This window comes from Martes martes, assembly GCF_963455335.1.
Source record: "Martes martes genome assembly, chromosome: 6".
Lineage (NCBI taxonomy): Eukaryota > Metazoa > Chordata > Mammalia > Carnivora > Mustelidae > Martes > Martes martes.
In genome coordinates this window covers 14,254,349-14,273,065 of record NC_137893.1, presented here as the reverse complement: position 1 = coordinate 14,273,065, position 18,717 = coordinate 14,254,349, and the positions used below count along the sequence as shown (strand labels likewise).

The window sequence follows — 18,717 nt, the reverse complement described above, 5'->3', positions numbered from 1 at the left end:
ACAAAACACTTATCAAAAAATACATCAGAATAAAAACATTCTAGGGATTATTGGACAAGTTTTGCTCTTCCATTTTGCATAAAGAATTGTTTACATAGAGCAAATGATCAAATAGAGGAGACCTTTACTATTTTGACTATATCACAGTTATTTTTGGAACAATGTTTTAATAAAGAAACTTCAGGTAAAAAGTCTTTCTTGTCACATATATAAATATTTACAGCACCAATCTGAATACTTTGGCAGGATTCAGGTCATGGTACTGGCAGCCAAAAGAAAGGGTTGGGAATGAAAGTAACTAATTGGAGCCTGACTTAATGGAATAACAAAAATAATGTGCTTTTGTTCCTATTGCCTACCCATTTTCAGTTTTAAGCACTAGGCAGAAATCTTATCAGGCACTTTTCAAAACTACAATTATCATTTTTTACCATTTACCTTTAATCATTTATCTTTTTTATCATTCATCTTTCTTTGGTGCAATATTTTTTTTATTTCTTTCTTTTCAGTGTAACAGAATTTGTTGTTTATGCACTACACCCAGTGCTCCATGCAATACGTGCCCTCCATAGTACCCACCACCTGGCTCCCCCAACCTCCCACCCCCCGCCCCTTCAAAACCCTCAGGTTGTTTTTCAGAGTCCATAGTCTCTCATGGTTCATCTCCCCTTCCAATTTCCCTCAACTCCCTTCTCCTCTCCATCTCCCCATGTCCTCCATGTTATTTGTTATGCTCCACAAATAAGTGAAACCATATGATAATTGACTCTCTCTGCTTGACTTATTTCACTCAGCATAATCTCTACCAGTTGCTACAAAAGTTGGGTATTCATCCTTTCTGATGGAGGCATAATACTCCATAGTGTATATGGACCACATCTTCTTTATCCATTCGTCCGTTGAAGGGCATCTTGGTTTTTTCTACAGTTTGGCAACTGTGGCCATTGCTGCTATAAACATTGGGGTATAGATGGCCCTTCTTTTCACTACATCTGAATCTTCGGGGTAAATACCCAGTAGTGCAATTACAGGGTCATAGGGAAGTTCTATTTTTAATTTCTTGAGGAATCTCCACACTGTTCTCCAAAGTGGCTGCACCAACTTGCCTTCCCACCAACAGTGTAAGAGGGTTCCCCTTTCTCCACATCCTCTCCAACACACGTTGTTTCCTGTCTTGTTAATTTTGGCCATTCTAACTGGTGTAAGGTGGTATCTCAATGTGGTTTTAATTTGAATCTCCCAGATGGCTAGTGATGATGAACATTTTTTCATGTGTCTGATAGCCATTTGTATGTCTTCATTGGAGAAGTGTCTGTTCATGTCTTCTGCCCATTTTTTGATAGGATTATCTGTTTCGTGTGTGTTGAGTTTGAGGAGTTCTTTATAGATCCTGGATATCAACCTTTTGTCTATACTGTCATTTGCAAATATCTTCTCCCATTCCGTGGGTTGCCTCTTTGTTTTGCTGACTGCTTCTTTTGCTATGCAGAAGCTTTTGATCTTGATGAAGTCCCAAAAGTTCATTTTCGCTTTCGTTTCCTTTGCCTTTGGAGACATATCTTGAAAGAAGTTACGGTGGCTGATATCAAAGAGGTTACTGCCTATGTTCTCTTCTAGGATTCTGATGGATTCCTGTCTCACGTTGAGATCTTTTATCCATTTCGAGTTTATCTTTGTGTATGGTGTAAGAGAATGGTTGAGTTTCATTCTTCTACATATAGCTGTCCAATTTTCCCAGCACCATTTATTGAAGAGACTGTCTTTTTTCCACTGGATATTTTTTCCTGCTTTGTCGGAGATTATTTGACCATAGAGTTGAGGGTCCATATCTGGGCTCTCTACTCTGTTCCACTGGTCTATGTGTCGGTTTTTATGACAGTACCATGCTGTCTTGGTGATCACAGCTTTGTAGTAAAGCTTGAAATCAGGTAACGTGATGCCTCCAGTTTTGTTTTTCTTTTTCAACATTTCCTTAGCAATTCGGGGTCTCTTCTGTTTCCATACAAATCTTAGGATTATTTGCTCCAGATCTTTCAAAAATACCAGTGGAATTTTGATCGGAATGTCATTAAAAGTATAGATTGCTCTAGGCAGTACAGACATTTTTACAATGTTTATTCTTCTGATCCAAGAGCATGGAATGGTCTTCCATCTTTTTGTATCTTCTTCAATTTCTTTCATAAGTGTTCTGTAGTTCCTCGAGTACAGATCCTTTACCTCTTTGGTTAGGTTTATTTCCCGGTATCTTATGGTTCTTCGTGCTGTAGTAAATGGAATCAATTCTCTAATTTCCCTTTCTGTATTTTCATTGTTAGTGTATAAGAAAGCAACTGATTTCTGTACATTGACTTTGTATCCTGCCACATTACTGAATTGCTGTATGAGTTCTAGTAGTTTGGGGGTGGAGTCTTTTGGGTTTTCCATATAAAGAATCATGTCATCTGCAAAGAGAGAGAGTTTGACTTCTTCCTTGCCAATTTGGATACCTTTTATTTCTCTGTGCTGTCTGATTGCTGTTGCTAGGACTTCTAGTCCTATGTTGAACAAGAGTGGTGAGAGTGGGCATCCTTGTCGTGTTCCTGATCTCAACGGGAAGGCTGCAAGCTTTTTCCCATTGAGGATGATATTTGCTGTGGGCCTTTCATAGATAGATTTTGTGAAGTTCAGGAATGTTCCCTCTATCCCTATACTTCGAAGTGTTTTAATCAGGAACGGATGCTGGATTTTGTCAAATGCTTTTTCTGCATCAATTGAGAGGACCATGTGTTTCTTCTCTCTTCTCTTATTGATTTGTTCTATCACATTGATTGATTTGCGAATGTTGAACCATCCTTGTAACCCAGGGATGAATCCCACCTGGTCATGGTGGATAATATTTTTAATGTGCTGTTGGATCCTATTTGCTAGGATCTTGTTGAGAATCTTAGCATCCATATTCATCAGTGATATTGGTCTGAAATTCTCCTTTTTGGTGGGGTCTTTGCCTGGTTTGGGGATCAGGGTAATGCTTCATAAAAAGAGTCTGGAAGTTTTCCTTCTGCTTCAATTTTTTGAAGCAGCTTCAGGAGAATAGGTGTTATTTCTTCTTTGAAAGTTTGGTAGAATTCCCCAGGGAATCTGTCAGGTCCTGGGCTCTTGTTTTTCGGGAGGTTTGTGATCACTGCTTCAATCTCGTTACTAGATATCAGTCTATTCAGGTTGTCAATTTCTTCCTGGTTCACTTTTGGGAGTTTATCGTTTTCCAGGAATGCATCCATTTCATCTAGGTTGCTTAGCTTATTGGCATATAACTGTTGATAATAACTTCTGGTGATTGTTTCTATTTCCTTGGTGTTAGTTGTGATCTCTCCCTTTTCATTCATAATTTTATTAATTTGAGCTTTCTCTCTTTTCTTTTGGATTAGTGTGGTCAATGGTTTATTGATCTTATTGATTCTTTCAAAAAACCAGCTTCTAGTTTCATTGATACGTTCTACTGTATCTCTAGTTACTACCTCATTGATCTCCGCTCTAATCTTGATTATTTCCCTTCTTGTGTGTGGAGTTGGCTTAATTTGTTGTTGATTCTCCAGTTCTTTAAGGTGTAGAGACAGCTGGTGCAATATTTTTAAAAATTATATTCTCCTTAGACTTGACAGTCACACTTAGATATTCTATAGTGGAACCAAAATATATTCATGCTGAATCTGAGGCTGTTCAAAGAACAGAATTCCCAATTGGGTCAGGAGGAGAGGGAGACAGAGATGGGAAAGAGAATGGAGAAAGAGGCACTTCACTTCTGCAGCTACTCCCTTCTCTCAGCTCTCCTAAAACTAGGTTTAAACCTAAAATTCTGGCACTAAGAGGAGTGCCTAGTTCTAAAAGTCCCTGGAAACACAGGGAAGTTGCACATGGCTCTGTGCCTGGCTATACCCTTGGGAGCTAACTCATGACTGAAACAGACCTCACGGAGCTTTCTTCTCCACCTCCTTTACTTTTGCAATGCAGCTCCTTTAATGACACATGATGAGATTCAAAGCCATCCCTGATCTTTATGGAATATAAAAGTACAGGTAACTTTGACATAATTTCTCCTGGCCATTTCCTCTATTTGGGGAAGACAACCCACTCTCTCATATTGTGTGTGTGTGTGTGTGTGTGTGTGTGTGTGTGTGAATATCTTGAGTTACTTTACTAGTCTATTAGCATCAGCACATATTTAAGCCTTACCTACCATCTATTTTCATACTTTTATTCATGAAAGGATGGCCATGTTTGCTCTGCCACATGTTGATTTTATGCCCTAGAAACAATTATGTTACTTAGAGGAAAAGGAATAAGAGAATAATTTTGACAAAAAAATACAACTATTTGGACATGAAACTATTTGGCATGAAATAAAAATTTTTGGCTTAGATCACACCCCTCATAAGTGATTACATTTGAGCCCAGGTTTATTACACTCTGAGCCACCTGTTAGGAAGCTTAGTATAAAATATATAAGTATTAACATAAATGTTTCCAGAATAATACATAAACCTGTAAATGTGATTTTTGTCTAATACTAATATGAAAAGTAATACCTAATCAGCTGAAGTGCCTGTCATTCTACTAGAAAAAAAATTTATTAACAAAAGGCCACTTTTAAATGTGAATGGATATTAAAATAGACTAAATAGTAATAATGGAAATATTATGTATATAAATACATACTGCCATAGAAAATAGTTGGCCTAATTCACATCATGTCCCCTAGTGGTCACGTTCGTGCTAAAGCCCTATCTTTTGTTACATGAGTGACTTGAGTTGCATGCATCACGTTCTCTGCTTGGATCCAGAAGTTGGCTGGAATCAAGTTGTCACATGGCAATGACCTAAATATGACTGTCACCAGGTCCTGCTGTTGAGGCCCCAAGAACCACTTGCCTCAGTCTTTCTCAACATTGGGTCACTCAGTACATCAAGGCTCCTCAAGATCATCCTGAGCTCTATGACTCTACTAGAAGGACCCACAGGACCCAGAAGAACTAATATACTCATGATTACAATTAATTACAGTGAACGGACATGTTATGACCAGCAAAGGGACAAAGCTCATAAAGCAGGGTTCCAGAGAAATCATGTATGAGTTTCCATGGATGAATGACCTTCCAGGAGAAGTACATAGGGACATGCCTAATTTTTCCCAGGATGGTGTGTGATGATATGTGTGAAGTGTCACAGACCAGAAAAGCACGCTCTAGCCCCACTGCCTGGGTTTTTATTTGGACTCTGTCACTTAGGCATACAGTGCTTACTTACATAACTGACCTCGGCTACTCAAACTCCCGTACTTCCCAACAGGTAGGTTTTAACCATGAAACACATTGTTAAACTGATCTCATCAAAGTAGAACAGCATGGCCCAAGGTCTAGGCATATAAAACACTCCTATCAGGCAGAATATTCCAAGGGCTCAGAGGTGATCTCCCAGGAGCCAGTTAAGGACAGTTCCTAAAGATAGGTCTTTATTTGCAATGTACAGAGTTTGAGCAACCCAAGCTTGCTGAGCTAACCTTTTCCTGCTCAGTCAGAGTATATCTTTTCAATAGATTTCACTTCTTAGTTAAACAATTTAAGATCATTTCATTTACTTGCAATGAAATAAAGCACAACTGACATGTGGGTCCATTTTGTTATTACTTTGTAAACACTGTCTTGAGGGTAACAGTTTACGGTTCAGTGCCCTTCCACTCCTACTCCTTCATAAGACCCACAGAAGTGACCAAAAATAAATTCATACTTTATTGATGCAAGTGTGCCTTTTCAGGAGACCTAACTGTATTTGATGCAAAAAGATGTTTTATAACCTTTTGACCAACTGATACTGGTAAACGACAAAGGTAGACACAGCTGAATGTTGCTGATAAACAATTAAACATATATACATGCATACATACATGCATGCATACATACATGCATAAATAAATAAATAGAGCCATTTCATATGGACCACTATATGCCTATATCCAAAAATAACACATTTTTATGCCAATAGACTAAAAATATTTTTACCATTTTTAACTCGGCAGTAAGAGGACAATCTTACGCACATCAGTTAAGGTGAAAGAAGCACTGGGTATGAGAGTGCATTCAGAAATGTAGAAGGGTACAAATCTACCTCAAAACATTACTAGCATATTATCACTTTATCAACAGATACACCGACACATCTGCTAGAATCTTCGAGTCCCTTAGCCTCAAGTATCACAAAGCTATCAAAGAGATTTACAGTGTGAAGAACTTGGTCTTGAGCAAATAAAAGAGCAAAATCTCCTGTTTCATGCCAGGACCAACCCAGGTCTTCACTTATGATCATGACTTTGAATCTCAGAACAGTTGGACAGTCTTTTACTGAATGCTTTCCCACTTGGGGAAAGAGCTCTCAAAACATTTTATGACACACAAAAAAGCTATGGCATTTTACTTTAAATACCCTAGTGTTTAAAATTTGTGATTGCTGGATACCCATTGATACCAATAAAAATGAACTAGAAAAGGCCTAAAGTAAAAGTACAGGGCACAGATTACTCTTTACTCCAACTGAGACACACACACACACACTGTTGAGCACTGTCAGGCTTGCTGAAAATTACACATAATCACAGCCTAAAACGTTCTCAAAATGGCCTTCTGCACAGGTTGTAGAGGGGACCCAAGGCAAAGGCAGGTTCTCACGGTGTGCTCCATGCACTCCGGAAACCTCTGTATACACAATGAGCCATCACTTCTAGAGCCAGACAAACTACCTCTGGTTTCCGTAAGTTTCAGGTAGGAACTATTTCACAGGCTGAAGGAGAGCAAGTGTACAGAGAAAAATCCCATCGCAGGACCAGTCTATAGTGTGCTCATTCCCTGATGGTTATCTGCTGGGTGGGAGCAACAAGCTGGACAACAGGAACAGAGAGGAGAGTGGAAGGGAAGAGGGGTTGACCAGCAGATGTGGAGTGAGTCACCTCCCTAAAGACTGGCTGAGAGCCCACCACACTACATTGTTTAAAAACGCCAAAGTACCCTGGACCAGAGCAGTAAAATCATGATTATAACCACTGGTGGTAGCCACATAAAATTAACTCAATATCTAAAAGTTTTGCCATCATTTTCAGAAAACCTAATTAGATGTTCCAATATCTCCAGAAACAGGGAAAAGTAATTACAATTTTATGTGTAATCTGTTTCTCTTTCATTGCCTTCATAAAAACTCTACTATGATTATTTTCCATCTCTACTTGTCAAAGGTGAGAAGACAGTTCCCATTCTTTTTATTTCCTATGACAGCATAATCATTTCCACTTCCTTAATTACTTAGTTTAATTCCAAATACATTTAATTCCAAATACCAAAGGCAATGACTACTGTTTCAGCCCAACTTTAAATCTACTTGGAAAACTCTGCTCTTAACAATTTTCAGGTGTAATACGATTATTTTCAGTACACAGCATAAAAGAATCTACTTGTTTATCTAGGTACTAAGAATGTAGCAGTGAACAAACCAGAAGAAATAATCCCTGCATTATGATGCTTATATCCTAAATGAGGGACAAGGACAGTAAAGAGGGCAAATAAGCTGTTCCATTGAGAACAGACTGATGAGGGGCTAGGCCACAAGGAGGGATTTAAGTTAGGAGGCTGTTCAAGTCATCCAGGCAACAAACTCGGTGGCTTAAACCACGGTAGGAAGCAGAGGTGGTGAGCAGTGGTTGGATTCTCAATGAATTTTGAAGGATAAAGTCACCGATGTTTGTTGATGGAGCAGATACGGTGTATGAGCAAAAGGAAAAGAGAAATGGATAACCCCAACTTTGTATGGAATAAAATAACTTGGGGAGAGTGATTCTTTTATGCTATGTACTGAAAATAATTTTATGACACTTGAAAATTGCTAAGAGCAGGATTTTCCAAGAAGGTACTTCAGGCCACCACCAGACTCTAGAAAGAGGCAAGGATGGATTCTACCCAGGGTAGCAGAGGGAGCATGGCTGTCTAGACTTGAGAACATTGAGATAATAAATTTCCCATGTTAAGCTGCCCAGTATGTGTACTTTGTTGTGGTAGCTTTGGCAAATGAAAAACAGAATCTAAATAACGTTCTATAATGCTTTTCAAAAATTTTTCTAAAAAGTGAGGAGATGCTCATATCATACCTGGGGTGATCCAAAAGACTGTACTTAGAATGCTTAGTGCGTATCCTTAATAGTCCCATAGATCTAAGTTTGGCAGATGGAGAGAGAACTGTTTTTTTTTTTCATATTAAAAAGCAGCTCCATTTATAGAAACACTAAACGATGACTATTTGAGACCTATGTTTTTCCATAAGGACTTAATGTCAAACCATAGATTTATTTCACGGCAAATACCATAAAGATTGAATCAGGGGATTTACATACAAATATAACACTCTATCTCATTTGACGAAATGAGAGAAAATGTGAAATTACAGAATTTTGAAACCAATGGTAATAATGTCAAGAATACTTACATCATCTTTTTCTAATAAAAATCTAACTTCTGGGACACCTGGGTGTTTCAGTGAGTTAAGCAGCTGCCTTTGTTTCAGGTCCTGATCCCAGGGTCCTAGGAAGTCTAGGACCCAGGAAGTTTAGGTCGGGTGGGGAGTCTGCTTTTCCCTCTCCCTCTGCTCCTCCCCCTACTGGTATGCCCACGTGTGTGCTCTCCCTCTCTCTCTCAAATAAATAAATAAAATCTTTTTAAAAAATCTAACTTCTTGTGAAAGTTTTTTGAAAAACACATCTTTAGATTGTTTCCTTTGGGGGCCACAGTGGCACGATCCAATTACCATCGCTTACGAATCGCGCATGAAATTCAGGAATTTGCTAAGATAGACAAATTTTAATGTGAAGGAACTAACATCTTTATAACTGTCAATGTTTAAAATATTTATCCCAACCTAAATTCTTTTATTTTAAAGATTTTATTTATTTATTTGACAGACAGAGATCACAAGTAGGCAGAGAAGAGGCAGAGAGAGAGGAGGAAGCAGGCTTCCCGCTGAGCAGAGACCCGCCCCCCACCACCATGCGGGGCTCGATCCCAGGAGCCTGAGATCATGATCTGAGCCAAAGGCAAAGGCTAAACCCACTGAATCACCCAGGTGCTCTCAACCTAAGTTTACTCAGAAATGAAGGCTATTCTGTCAGATCTAAAAAATAACAGCCATTAGGTAGGAATTCCCTCACATTCAAGTCCACCTCATTTTGCCTTCTTCTCTCACTCCATCCCAAATTCAGGCACATGCACACTCATCCTTCTTATTTCCTTTGGTCTCAGAGAAGGGGACGTCTCTCCTCTGGTACAAATCTACATGTTCCCCCCATGATCTTGATTTTCTCTCCCATCTTGCCTCCTTGAGAGCCTGTGTTCATGAAACAACTTTTTTCCCATTCTTTTACAGTCTCTTCCCCTCTACTAGTTCTGGATCATTCCTTTCAGTAGACACACACTTAAAATTACCCTTTATTAAAACGGCTCATACCAGATCCTGTGTTACGTTTTAGCTAAAACTCTATCTCACGAACATGTAAGGTACATTCATTGCCCTAACATCCTTAACTCTCATCTACTCATCGGTGTGCTAGAATCTGATTTCTGGTATAATGTGGCTACTCCCTGTGGTGGTCAATGATTTTCTCACTGCCAAATTAAATGGGTTTATCTCTGAGTAATTTCTGTCTAAAACTGAACTACTAGGTTTCCCCAAGCCTGTTGTATTCTTTATGTCTGTGAATGATCTCAATCATTTGCTTATGTCAGAAATCTAGATACCATTCTTGGCTCTTCTCCAAGATTCTCATTAATTACTGAGTCCACTCCTATGTATCTTTCAATGTGTCTACTTTTCTCCTACTTCATCATTAATGTTACTTGTTCCTATTCTAGTTTATGACAGAGAGACAGAGATGTTTGGGCCAGGATGATAATGTAATTCTCTGGCCTACGATTCTTTAATGTCTCCCACTGCCTATAACACAGTCAAAATCCTCCTAATGACTGGCCTTTGACCAATGTTGTCAACCCACTCCTGGAATCATATATTCAGGTATTCTGAACTTCCTCTGTTTCCTTTAATGTACCATGTTTTTTTCTCATCTCTCAACTTTTAAAAACATTGGTTCCTTCATGTATCAAATCCCACAGGCATTGCTCAAGCCCTAGCTAAAATGTTTCTTCTCTGAAAGCCTATTCTGATGCTTTCCTTTGGATTTCCCCTGTGGTTGGCTGTGCTTGCCCTGGGCTCCCTGACACCCTGTACTTCCCTCTCATGGCATCTACCCCACACCTTGTTGTAATTGTTTGTTTCTCCTGTGAGATATCAGTTCCAGGATGGCATGGACAACGGGTCTGTTCACTACTGTGTCCACAACCTCTAACGCATACTAGATCCTTAAAAAGTATTTGCTGCCTAAATAGCTAAAGAAACAAATGCAGCATGAAAGTAGGTAACACAATGGTTAATGCCCAAACTTAAGAGGCTTGGGGTTGAAATCTGGTTTTTTATCTACTTGCTATGTGACCTTGAATTTATTAATTAACACTAAGCTTCAGGGTCATCATCTGTGAAATGGTGAAAATAATACTTTTATTTGATTCTTGTAGTAAACATTAAATAAAATAAAAGACAGAGTTAGGAAGGCAGAGTAACTGGCACATGGTAAAAGATGAATGCAATTTAAAAAATATTTTTAGCGGGGCACCTGTGTGGCTCAGTGGGTTAAAGTCTCTGCCTTCAGCTCAGGTCATGATCCCAGGGTCCTGGGATCGAGCCCCACACCGGGCTCTCTGCTCGGCAGGGAGCCTGCTTCCCTCTCTCTCTCTGCCTGCCTCTCTGCCTACTTGTGATCTCTGTCTGTCAAATAAATAAATAAAATCTTTAAAAAATATATTTTTAGCAATGAGTGATGAGAAGCTAGAACTGAATCAGGATCTAACTTTGAAAAAACATTACTTGAAATCAACATCAGGCTAATTAAAAAAACAAATACCTTCTTTCACTAATAGGGCAAACAGAAAAGAAAGAGTCAGGCATTTTCCTGAAAAGAAAATGATAGAGTCCATGTCTGAAGAAACCCCATCCCGGAAAGGAATTATCAGGTGTATAAAATAAATGTAACCCACTAATTTTTGTTAGTTACATTCCATTATATTAACAATTCGTGATTTGTAATGTTTTACATAATTGCAGAACCATAAAGGCTTCAATCTGAAAACAAAGCAAACATTTTAAAAAATGAATTGCTAATTACATCCACAAGTTCAGAAAATCTACATCTGTGTGCTAAAAATGGCATAAAACACATATACACAGAAGATTCTTGGTTTTTTTCTCTGCTTTAGTAACATTTTTGTTTTAAGGAAAGTATTTTTTTAAACAGATTGCTCTCTTATTTGCACCCAATCTCTTCACCCAGCTGTCATAATATTTATAAAGAATTATTATAATAGAATGGAATGCCATGAGTGAAAGAGCTTGTTATTTTATTTAATTAGAAGTAAATAGTTTGTTAATTTGCAACTGAGCACAGCAGCCAAGAACAAAATTAAAATTTTCCCATTAAAAACCCTCCCCTAAATCCATCTCCGTTAAATATCTTTTAAACATCTCCTAATGCAGCCAAGATTGAATGATCTTAGGAGAGAACAATCGATTTCTTTACTTCTCAATTCACTCTTAAAACCTGATACAACGTAGCATTAAAGCTATTTCTAGATATACTCAATTTCCAAAGAAAATTTCGAGAAAATAGATACAAATTTTCTTTCTAAATAATGAGTCTTTTAAATTGTCCTTTAAAATCAAAGTTTTTTTCTTTAAATTTTCTTAAAAATTTTAAAGACAACATTGTAGTAGCAAGATATTATCATGGAACTTAGGATGAAATGGTTTACCATTCCAGTTTAAATCCCAAACATTCCCATGACTACTCTGCAAAAGCTCTCAGACAGCTGAGATCCTGCCAAATACTTACAACTTACATTCTAGAAAAAAGTTGAAACTCTTTTTTTATTCTCTGCCAACTTATTTGCACTTTTCTCTTTTCTTGTTCTTAGAGATAAAATAACTTGACACATTATGTAGCATAAGAAATAAGTGAATTAAGACTAATACCTTGGCTACTAGCATAAAAATATTTTTGACATGGGTCATTTCGTTACCTTTATTGGTAGATGTCAACAGAAAATTATAGGGGAAAAAGAAGACAACCAAGGAATAAAATGCATTTTAACTCCTTAAGTGGTTTGGTTCTGAGATTATTTGAACAATTCCAAAGCACAGAGCTATGTACCACAGGGGATTACCAACGATAAAATGAAATCCTCAGGTCAGGGTTGAGTTTTCATCCTTATATCATAAGTTTGGAAGAAATTCTCCTGTTCTTCAAGTCAGACCTCAGAATGAACTTGGGGCCAGTTACAGACTGAATGTTTATATGTCCCCCAAATCCATGCTGCAGCCTTAACTGACCATTTTGATAGTATTTTGAAGTGGGGACTTTGGAAAGTAATTAGAAGTATATGAGGACAAGAGGTGATGCCCCATGATGGGACTAGTGTCCTTACGAGGAAAGGAAGAGAGACAGAGTTCTCTCTCTCTCCCTCTCTGCCATGTGAGGACCCAGCCAGGAAGAGGACTCTTGCCAGGAATAAATCTGTCAGCACCTTGATAACCTTGATTTTAGGACTTCTTGGGCTTTCAGAACTATGAGGAATAAATGTTTATTCTCTAAGTCCCCAATCAACAGTATTTTGTTAAAACAGCCTAAGTTGACTAATACAGGGTCCAAATTTGTTGAGTATTTGTTGGACAAAGTAAACAACCTAACATACAAACAACCCATCAAACCAGATTCAATCTGATCCAACAAATTATAGGGTACCTCATCCTTTCAAAGCTGACAGCAATTATGTCTCCTTCCTGGGGGCAGACTCTCTCTTAGTTACAAGATAAACCACTGCCTTGGTTATTTAATCAGCAAGAAGAAAGAGGGAAAGTTTTTTCAAAAGCTTTGGGGGATAAGGAGAAAATGCTGAGACAGGTCAAATTGCTTATTCGTGGGTTACTTCTTCTAGTGAGAAATGTTCTCATCCTGAGTACTTAGGACTTCTTTGTCACTGAAAAAGCCTGGATGTTGCTGATAAGTGACTGGGAGCTAAAGACCCAAAATTCATGGAAGCTCCTTTCATAAGGGACTGAGTGAAACCCTGGGCCTAAAATAGACTTCTGTGAAGCTTAGCTGACTACGGGTGTACACGCACACCTGTGTGCATGTGTGTGCACATGCATGCCTCTTGTCCATGTCCATAAGGTGCTAGAGTGATGGGACCAAGCACACTCTAGCAACACAGAATGGCTTTGGAAACAGGCCTTCCTATGAAGGCAGCTGGAAAAGTGACACAGTGTCCCGATCCGGAGGCCAGATCAAAGATAGGAGGTTGGCCTTTTTTTTTCTATTGCAAGTGAAATATTATCATTCTCATCTCAGAAGTAAGGGTGCACTTTGCAATGGCGTGGGAAGTGTGTGTTTCCATTTCAGTTTGGGTGTGCCTGTAAATGTGAGCTCAGTGAGACTGTGAAGCCCCGGATGTGCAGGTTGCATGTGTTTTTGTAGGGGCGGCATACACACAGAAAGAGATCAGTAAGGACGGGAATGGGGAAATTAAGATAGAGACAGACGGCGTGGAGTAATAATGGACAGGAGACAGGCAGGGAGAAATAGAGATGGTACAGGGATAGGAAAGAGATGGGAGGACCAAGGAGAGAGAAAGGGCTAGAAATGAAAACTCAAATAGGGATGAAGGTGGGCCAAGGACGGGAAAGAGAGAGAGGGATGAGTGGGGAATCGTGATTAGCTGCCAGGACAAATGCAGACAAACACGGACTCCACAGCTATCCTAAAACTCTGCCAAGGTGGGCCATGGGGTCAGACTGGATTTTTAAAAATGTTTTCCAAATATAAGTGAGTCAGAAAAGGAACATATTCTCAAAGAAATTTGAGGGTTTTAGCTATGTTTCCAAGATACTACAATGTCCGTGTAAGTAAGTTCAGGAGAACAAGTATAGGTATCATTGTTCTGCTTCAGTTTTTGGGTTTTAAGATGACCCAAGAAAGAAAGAAATCAAAATAAGGAGGAGAAAAAAAAAATAAAGCCAAACAAAAAAATTCTCTATGACATTAAGGTTATGATGGAGCTGCTGTGGAGGTAATAAGTTTCTGGATTTTTTCAAAATCATACTCTTGACCCAAAAATGTGTGAAGTAGGGAAAACATACGGACTTTAGGTTCATTTCTAGATTAAAATCTCAGCAGTGCCCCTTACCAGGCATATGAAGATGTGTGCTACAAAACAGCCTGTGTAGGGCACCTGGGTGGCGCAGCTGGTTGTGCGACTGCCTTTGGTTCGGGTCGTGATCCCAAGGTCCTGGGATGGAGTCCAATAGAGGGCTCCTTGCTTAGCGGGGAGCCTGCTTCTCCTTCTGCCCCTCCCCCTGCTTCTGTGCTCTCTCTTCTCTCTCTCTCTCAGATAAATAAAATCTTTTTTTAAAATGCCAAAATAGGGGCTCCTGGGTGGCTCAGTGGGTTAAAGCCTCTGCCTTTGGCTCAGGTCATGATCCCAAGACTCCAAGGCCCGCATCGGGCTCCCTGCTCGGTGGGAAGCCTGCTTCCCCCTCTCTCTGTCTGGCTCTCTGCCTCCTTATGATCTCTGTCAGTCAAAAAAACAAAACGAAATCTTTAAAAAAATAAAAATGCCAAAATAACCTGTATAAAACACTTGGCACAGTACCAGAAACAAATCATTTTTCCCCATGTGATATCTTTACTATTCTAACAAAATAAGAAAAGATAAAGACTCTTTGCTGCTCTTGTTGTATTAAAATGCACCTCTGTGTGGTACTCAGCACTGTGCTTAGAGCTGTAAGATCTATAAAGAAATTCTAAGAATCAGCATGGGCCTTAAAGACTTTACATGGTTGTTGGGAAGCAGAGATACACAGTGCGAAACAAGTTAAGTGATGCTAAACTTCTCCACCTATACTACAGGTTCTGGAGAAGTGCTACATTTTGGATTCTGCTTCACCAGATCAGGAAAACCAGAGCAGACAGAGGGATGGCACTGGAGGAGGGGTGCAGGGGCAACCACAACCGTCCTGAGAGCATCCACTAGGGGGCAGGCTCACCGCTTCCCAGGAGGTCAGAAAAGACTTCTTGAGTGGGAGGGCCTAGCACCACACATTAATGGTAGGACTTAGATTTTAGATGGGAAAATTACAGGGTGAGTTTACAAAGCAGGGCTAGAAAAGAGAACAGGAAAGGATGCACACTGGTAGAGCCTAGTCTAATAATCAGTTATTACATAAGCATGTAAAGTAACTTGGAGCAAAGCTAAAACGGTGATAAAAATATTTTTGAAAGTAAGTTCTTGTCATATAATCCCTTCACAAAGGCCTTTCATATACTGCCTGCCATGGCTTACAGTCAAATTTCCCCATCTTTTTAAGTATTCAGTACACAGATGAGCATATCCCAGTAATTCTACTTTAAAGACTTCACAAAGATATTCAACTCCTAATTTTAAAAACCTGAAAAAATTAATTATAAGTTATTTTTTCCAATCAGATTAGAAAACATAGTTAACCTCAGAGTGTTAATAGTGTAAGGAAATGGGCATTCACAGAAACTCTTGGTATATATTAAAATTGTAAACATGCAAATCTGTTGACTATCGACCTACTTCTAGAAATTTATCCTAAGTAGAAATACGCCCAAGCAGAAGATATGAACAGACACTTCTCCAATGAAGACATGCAAATGGCTATCAGACACATGAAAAAATGTTCATCATCACTAGCCATCAGGGAGATTCAAATCAAAACCACATTGAGATACCACCTTACACCAGTTAGAATGGCCTAGATTAGCAAGACAGGAAACAGCATGTGTTGGAGAGGATGTGGAGAAAGGGGAACCCTCTTACACTGTTGGTGGGAAGGCAAGTTGGTGCAGCCACTTCAGAGAACAGTGTGGAGATTCCTCAAGGAATTAAAAATAGAGCTTCCCTATGACCCTGCAATTGCACTACTGCGTATTTACCCCAAAGATACAGATGTAGTGAAAAGAAGGGCCATCTGTACCCCAATGTTCATAGCAGCAATGCCCACGGTCGCCAAACTGTGGAAAGAACCAAGATGCCCTTCAACGGATGAATGGATAAGGAAGATGTGGTCCATATACACTATGGAGTATGATGCCTCCATCAGAAAGGACGAATACCCAACTTTTGTAGCAACATGGACAGGACTGGAAGAGATTATGCTGAGTGAAATAAGTCAAGCAAAGAGAGTCTAGTATCATATGGTTTCACTTATTTGTGGAGCATAACAAATAACATAGAGGACAAGGGTAGATGGAGAGGAGAAGGGAGTTGAGGGAAATTGGAAGGGGAGATGAACCATGAGAGACTATGGACGCTGAAAAACAACCTGAGGGTTTTGAAGGGGTGGGGGGTGGGAGGTTGGGGGAGCCAGGTGGTGGGTATTAAGGAGGGCACGTATTGCATGGAGCACTGGGTGTGGTGCAAAAACAATGAATACTATCACACTGAAAATAAATAAAAAATTAAAAAAAAATAAAAATAAAAAATAAAAAATAAAAGAAATATGCCCAAGGATTTTTAAAGTAGTATTTTATATAATATTAACTAATTGGAAACCCATAAATGACCATCAAGAGGAAACTGGCCAATTTATGATTCATAATTTATAAGTAATTATATCTATAATAAAATACAATTCAGCCAATAAAATTATTACATACTTCTGAATTAACATGGAAATATATAGTGAGTAAAACAGAGGCACATACAGCAATATCCTATAAAAATGTTTTTGTGAAATTGCATGTGTCTGTGTGTAGAAAAATGGTGATCAACATGTTAGAGATGGTTATATCAGTATCGTGAGATTTAAAGGTGATTTCTACTTTTGTATTTACACTGTGTAAGAGGTTTATCATTAATATTACTTATAATTAACATGTAATCTTTTTAACAATATGAAAAAACAGTAACTCTATTTTCATTTTGGAAAAAAAAAATCTTTCCCAATTAATGACAATTCTGTAGTAAAGTAACGGCCCGCTGGCGCCAGCCAAGACCAGAGAAAATGAGCCCCCAGGGGCATTTACTGCCTTGTCACAGGGCAGATTCTGGGGACAACCACTGTATGAGAGAATTCCCTTCTCATCAACGGGCTTTTGGAAAGAGATTATGGAGGAGATAATCCCAGTTTATCCTGTATCTAGACGCATCTTTTAGTCTGCTGTCTTTACTGGACTGTGAGCTTCTCAAGCCTGGGAAAGTGTCTTACCAACATTTTCCTGTCTCCAAAGCCTAGCTTAGACACGCAGTGAGCAGTTAATTCGTACAATGGGACTGTAATAAATCGCCATGCTTTGTTTGCTTCTGAACTATAAAAGAGGCTTTGGGGAAGTCCCTGATAAAAAACTGCTCATGGGGTTATGTCTGGCACACTGTAGGCACCACTCCCAGCAAAAGGATCCATTAACTGAATTCAGACAACTGTCCTGTTGTCTATGTTTATTTTTACAAATGCAATGGTTTTTGGTTCACATATTTTTTCATCTGCATATTTATGAGACTAATTTGATTATAATATTGCCATACTGGGATTTGTTTTCTTGTAGCATTTATATTCCAAGTCATTACAATGTACAAATACACAGTCACCTGATACAACCAATGTCAGTGTGGATAATCTCGGAATGATTAATCTTTTTAGTGTCCTGCCACCATGGTCACTTTGCTATCAAAGCACGTAAGAGGGGAGCCCAGACTCTGTCATGATCTACTCAGACTGAATTCTTTGCTCAAGACAGACCACTCCTTGCTTCTTTCTGTCCCAAATAGAAACAAGTGCCTTAAAAAAAAAAAAAATTGAGCATGAATTCTCCTTTCCACTTGACATACACATTAGTACAGAAGAAATAACTGAACAAACTATTTTGATTAGAACTCACAGAATTGACATGAAGTCACTGCTCTTGACCCCAGCTATCCATTCCTTTTCTCTCGGAGACAGTGTTAGCAAATGTCACAGATAGGCAACAGTTAAACTGATAGAACTTCCAATATCATTGATTAGTATTAGTGACAAGAGTGCCAACAGTGTTCCTTTATTACATTTGGCATTTAATGATTTATTGGCTCCAATGAAGAAAATATAGAAGTCTAGGTAGTTTCCTTTACCTTGGCCAGATGAGAATTGATCCATTTCGTGAAAGTACGTTTTTGTACTATCTCTTGCTCATCTAGAAGGGAAAAAAAAGAAAACGAATCTAGTTAGATGACACAGTGTATCATGAAGTTGTATCCTAAAAGACATTGGGTTACACAGTCTAGAAGTAATCATAATATTATTTTATCTTTGAAACCATTTTGCCAATTGTCTTGAAGGAAGTGGCAGTACAAACTCCAATTTGACTACTTCTTTAAACATTATCAGAAAATGCTTCAAAATTTTCAAAATATTAGCCATATGTTAACCTTCATTCACTTATTGAAAGCTCATATGCAATTATACCTCAATAAAGCTGTTTGGAAAAAGGTCACTGAGACCAACTAAGTGCCAAGTTTTAGGTTAGATGCAGAGATAGATAGAAAACAACAG

At 38.7% G+C, this 18,717-nt stretch overlaps 1 protein-coding gene across 1 annotated transcript in view; it reads right to left on the bottom strand.

The window, feature by feature from the left end:
* SYNE1 (spectrin repeat containing nuclear envelope protein 1) overlaps positions 1-18,717 on the bottom strand; it is a gene marked incomplete at its 5' end in the record, with an annotated part of 469,383 nt that overhangs the window by 364,584 nt on the left and 86,082 nt on the right. The window contains one exon of the mRNA XM_080806008.1: positions 18,297-18,358. Coding sequence (XP_080662134.1) covers positions 18,297-18,358 — 62 coding nt within the window. The remainder of the gene's footprint in view (positions 1-18,296; positions 18,359-18,717) is intronic.